The sequence below is a fragment of the Sinocyclocheilus grahami genome, unplaced genomic scaffold (assembly GCF_001515645.1).
Source record: "Sinocyclocheilus grahami isolate Dianchi unplaced genomic scaffold, SAMN03320097.WGS_v1.1 scaffold9275.1, whole genome shotgun sequence".
NCBI lineage: Eukaryota > Metazoa > Chordata > Actinopteri > Cypriniformes > Cyprinidae > Sinocyclocheilus > Sinocyclocheilus grahami.
The window spans coordinates 1,538-7,386 of NW_015512504.1; the positions used below are offsets into that span (position 1 = coordinate 1,538).

The window sequence follows — 5,849 nt, forward strand, 5'->3', positions numbered from 1 at the left end:
TTTTTTTTTTTGTTGAAGAAATAGAATAGTGAAGGAAATTTTAGGTGTAATTCTAGTTAGTAAATAAATTTAACTACTTGCAAATAATATTTAAAATGCATGCACTTTTATTTGTATGCCTAACATATCAAAAAGGGAAAACGTTTCTAGTCTCATCACCTTCAGTTAGGAATTACATGAATCGCGTAAATTATACCATATTTTCAATTCAAAACAGCGAGATAAAAGGTCCCTTTCAATGTCTGTGGTAGTTACGGCCCTGATTGTGACATGCTGTGACAAAACCATGTGAAATTTAGCTTGTGTAGCTATAAGAATTTGTGCGGAAGTGCTTGCGTAGGATCTTTTTCAAGTCTTGCAACTGACACATTTCAGATCGCAATAGCACATTAAAACGTGTACTTGCGTAGAGTATGTTTCAAGTCTTATAAATTGCGTTCTTACACATTTCTGAAATCAAGTCCTCAAAAAAATGTTCTGTTGCTTGTTGTGATTTATGAAGCGATACACTCTCTACTGTTCAAAACTTTGGGGTCAGTAGGAATTTTTTTTCTGATAAATTATATACTGTTCAAATATATATTGTTCAAAAGTTTGGGGTCAGTAAGATTTATTTATTATAAGGAAATGGATACTTGTATTCATCAAGGTTGCATTAAATTGATCAAAAGTGACAGTAAAGGCTTTTACAATGCTACAAAAGATTTCCATTTCAAATAAATACTGTTTTTTTTAAACTTTATATTCATTAATGAATCGTAAAACAATGTATCAAAAATTTGAAGCAGCACAACTGTTTCCACATTCATAATATTAAGAAATGTTTCTTGTGCAGTAAATCTGCATATCAGAATGATTTCTGAAGGATCATGTCACAATGAATACTGGAGTAATGAGCTTTGCATCACAGGAATAAATTACATTTGAAAATATATTACAATAGAAAACAGTTATTTTAAATTATAATAATATTTCACAGTATTACTGTTTTACTATATTTTTAATCAAATAAATGCAGCCGTGGTGAACTTAAGACACTTCTTGCAAAAGCATTTAAAAACCAAACCATTAACCAATCCCAAATTTTTTAATGTTTGTGTAAATTTAATTGCTTTTATCCAGTGCTGTCAAACAATTAATCACATCCAAAATAAAAGTTTTTGTTATGCATGTGTACTGTGTATATTTATTATGTATATATAAATACACACACATGCATGTATGTATATATATATTTAAGAAAAATGTTTTGTTTATATATAAAATATTTATATTTATGTGTTTTCCGCCAACTGGCAACCCGGGGTGCCGAAATACAATTGGGTAAACTGGCAGTGGGTGGGCTTCACAAACCAAAACCGAGACCGACATTCCGGCCCGGAACGCAGATTGGACAATAACTGACTGTAGCATTGTTTTTCAGATAAACAAGTATGTTAACTTGGCATGTTTCTTAAATATCTGCAAACACATTATGGTAGTTTTATGCTTTAGTAGAGTCAAAAACTTACATACAGCACCTTTAAGTGTTATCTGACATTATCAAGATTAATTTATTCTGACACAGTTTAACTCTGAGTTCTTGTCGTATTTTATTACCATTTTCTAACCTATAGCGAATAAACTGTGATAATGTGTGAAATGTGGAAGGTGTCTGAATTAATTTAGGTTTATATATATATATATATATACATACATACATGTAAATATTTTAAAAATATATACATGTATGTTTGTGTATTTATATATACATTAAAAATATACACAGTACACACATATATTATATAAACAAACACTTTTATTTTGGATGCGATTAATCACGATTAATCGTTTGATAGCATTACTTTTATCATATTGCGTTTGGTTTGGACATGGTGTAATGTAAAAATTGCTGGATTACTTTTTTGGTAAAAAATAAACAATTTATTAGGTAGTCTTTTAGCAAATTCATTTATTCATGTGTCTTGCTCAAGGGTCATTCAATACTTTGTGTTTGTTTGCGTTGAACAGTCTGGAGTCTGAGCCATTCTCATAAGTCAGAAATATATCTTTGATTAATCCGTCCATAATCATCACATGTTGATTTGGTGATAAGAGGATGAGGTGATGTGTCAGATAGTCCAGGCCGGGCCTTTCTCAGCCTGTTAGCACGGCTGTGCCCCATCATAATCAGATCTGGCTCTGATGTCCCACACTTGACCTTGCATTGGGTGCTTCTCACTCCTGTCACAAGTGCTGCTTAACACAGTGGAGAATTAAATAATGCAGAGTATGTTATGAATATTTTTTTTTCTTGGTAGGGAGCAGCCAATATTCAGCTTGAAGGCACACGTCTTCCAAATTGACCCGGCCACTAAACGAAATTGGATTCCAGCCAGCAAACACGCCGTCACCGTCTCCTTCTTCTATGATGCCGACAGGAGCGTGTATCGCATTATCAGCGTAGGGGGCACTAAGGTGAGAGACAACTTAGTGTTGTTGCCGCAATTAAGGCTCTTTTTGTTATTTGTGCCGTGATGTTATTAAAAGGTGATATTTTTGTGTTTTGCTCTAATGCAGGCGATTATCAACAGCACCATTACACCTAATATGACCTTCACGAAAACGTCACAGAAGTTTGGCCAGTGGGCGGACAGCAGGGCCAACACAGTGTATGGCCTTGGGTTTGCCACTGAGCAGCAGCTTCAGCAGGTAAATGCATATTGTAGCACGGTTTTAGTTAATGGATAGTTCACCGCAAAATGAAAACTTTGTCATCATTTACTCACCCTCATGTTTCAAACCTTTGTGAGTTTCTATCTTCTGTTGTGCACAAAAAAAAAATGATGTGAAGAATGTTGGTAACCAAACAGTTGAAGGTAGCCATTGACCGGAGGAAAATACTGTGGAAGTCAGTGGCTACAGTCAATTGTTTGTTTCCCACATTCCTTAAAATATATTGTTTTGTGTTCAGAGGAAGAAAGAAATACATGCAGGTTTGGAATGACATGAGTGTGAAAATGACAAAATTGTCAATTGAATTTGAATTTAAGCTTTAAGGAATGTTGTGGGTTAAGCAAATCAATGTAAATTGTAAAATAAATTGTAAAACAAACAAAAAAGTGGATTAATATTTATGGATTTATACAGGACTTTTGACACTGGCTTTTTTGATAAGGAGCATATGTGCTCCAAGTTGAAAAATGTGAGTGCTTTCAAAAACGTTATGGACGCAATGAAAATGTTTAAAATAATGTGTGTCTTTGATAAAGGGAAACAAGGAGACATTTACAGGCAAAAGTATATAATTTATTAGAATACAAAAAAGCACAATTTTTTTTTTTTATATTACTGCTTCAGTTTAACTTTAATTAAAAATGTAAAATTATTAACTTTTTTATTTTTTACAAGTTTTTCAAATGTAACATTTATTTTAAACTTGTATTTATTTATTTGATTTTTTTTGTTTTTTTGTGTGCTTTCCTGAAGCTCAAGCAGTAGAGCAATAGCGCTAGCAATGCCAAGATACTTGAACTGATAAAAATGTAGACCTTTAATGCAGTGTACATTTCTTCAGATAAAAGTGTCTGCCAAATGCATAAATGTAAATGTAAATAATCTCAAAAAGTAGTTGAAAACCTTATATGTGACGCTGGACCACAAAACCAGTCATAAGGGTCAATTTTTTGATATTGAGATTTATACATCATAAATAAGCTTTCCACTGATGTATGGTTTGTTAGGATAGGACAATATTTGGCCGAGATACAACTATTTGAAAATCTGGAATCTGAGGGTGCAAAAACATCTAATGAAGTCCAAATGAAGTTCTTAGCAATGCATATTACTAATCAATAATTAAGTTTTGATATATTTACGGTAAGAAATTTACAAAATATCTTCATGGAACATGATCTGTATATATCCTAATGATTTTTGGCATAAAAGAAAAATCGATAATTTTGACCCATACAATGTTTTTTTGGCTATTGCTACAAATATACCCAGCGACTTAAGACTGGTTTTATGCTCCAGGGTCACATATAACAAAATAAATAAATTCTATTATTATTATTTTGGGTCAGTACAGCTGACCCAAAATATCCATGAATTAATGGTCAAATTGACCTGCAAACATCATAATCGTAATACAAATTTTGCATGTACATATGCACATTCCACAACTTTCCACAAAACTTAATGCGAATCTGTCATGAGAAATGAGAAATATTCTAGGCTAACCAGTATTTCCGACAGCTCAAATTTTGTTACGAGTCAAATTGACCCATAACAGATAGCAATGTGTATGTATTCATGATGTAATGAGAAGTGACATTTTAAGAGATTTTCTGTCAAATTTAGGGCTTCACTGCATGTCATGGCTAACAATGACCTTTAGCCACATCTTTATTCACAATATATCGTGGCCTCTTGTAACTTATGTCTATACATTTGTTAAAAACTTTGATGAAGTTACTGTGAAGGTTTTCGTTATGTCTCTGTAATTATCTGTGCAGTTCTCAGAGCAGTTTAAAGAGTTTAAGGAGGCTGCACGACTCGTCCGGGATAAATCACAGGAGAAGTTTGAGCTGTTGAGTCCTGGCCTAAACATCTCTTCTCCACAGGTAAACACAGTAACTCGGATTTAACTTCAGATAAACCTTTTAGGATTGTGACTGAAAACAACAAGTATGACATGTAACAACTCATGTCATACTTTCTCAGCTGCTCGATTCAGATAACATGCCAGAGCATTTCATTCCATCACTATTAACCGCTCTAACAATAGCGTAGAGGATCATCTGGCCTCTAGTGATATGATACCTAACACATGGTACAATGTATCAATTTTAATACCAGTCCCACAAGAGAAGTGCTCCACTGTGTTTATTGTTTTTCTGAATTCTTAGGAGGTGTGTGTGAGTCACAAAACATGTCCTCGCATGCCAGGAGGTGACACAGATACACTGGTTGTAGCCCGTGTGGAGTTATGTAACTCTATGCGGTCACCCGGGGAATACAAAAGACTGGTTCATTTTACTTTACAGTTGGCTAACCTTTTTCATTCACCATTTGTGACACACTCATCCCTTAATTATCATGCCCATTATAGCAGCCTGAGAGTATTCCAAAGTCTACTTACACATCAGATTAGGACATTGCTTTATATAATACATATTCTTTGGTTAAACCGCTCATTCCGGTTTGACTTGTTTGCCATGAACTGTGCAGTGTATTTATTTAGTCAAAAACATAATTAATATTTATAATATATTTATAATATTTCACCCACAAATCAAAATAAATAAATCAGAAATTGTTACATTATATTACATTTACATTTGATTAAATTAAATGTTATTATTACGGTAATGAGAAGCACCAGTGAGAACAATTGGGGTTTTGAGAAAAAATTCAATTCCCAGATGCATTATGGTAATGAGAATTTGGGGGGAAATGTTCATTTAAATCGATGGGGGAGAAAATTACAGTATTTTTAGACGGTAAAAATCTTGTCTGGATGCTATATGGGATTGAGTATTTTGTGGAAAAATAAGATTAATTTTTATTTAAATAATCTTACAATCCAAAATGTTTAATCCTTGTGCATCCTTGGAGACATTTTTTGTCTTTTTAAAAAAAAATTTGTGATAATTTTGGCTGTGTTAATGGAAAAAAAGCATTAGTTATGCCAAAACATTTTTAAATGGAATTTTAATATGTCTCCATCATTTGCTTTCAGGCTTACACTTAATACAATAAATAGTTACACTCAGGACTTTAAGGCAAAAATGTCCCCAGTGAAATCCATTAAAATTGCAATATTTTATATCAGTGCCGTTTAAGCATAAAATCATGCATTCTTTGTT

At 32.9% G+C, this 5,849-nt stretch overlaps 1 protein-coding gene across 1 annotated transcript; it reads left to right on the forward strand.

Annotated features, from left to right (window-relative positions):
- Positions 1-2,292: 2,292 nt before the first annotated feature.
- Positions 2,293-4,773, forward strand: LOC107578193 (homer protein homolog 3-like; the record flags this gene model as incomplete). The annotated part of the gene is made up of 4 exons (XM_016264174.1): positions 2,293-2,457; positions 2,560-2,691; positions 4,497-4,604; positions 4,705-4,773. Coding segments are annotated over 4 exons (474 nt in total), but the record flags the coding sequence as incomplete, so codon positions are not given.
- Between the last annotated feature and the right edge of the window lie 1,076 nt (positions 4,774-5,849).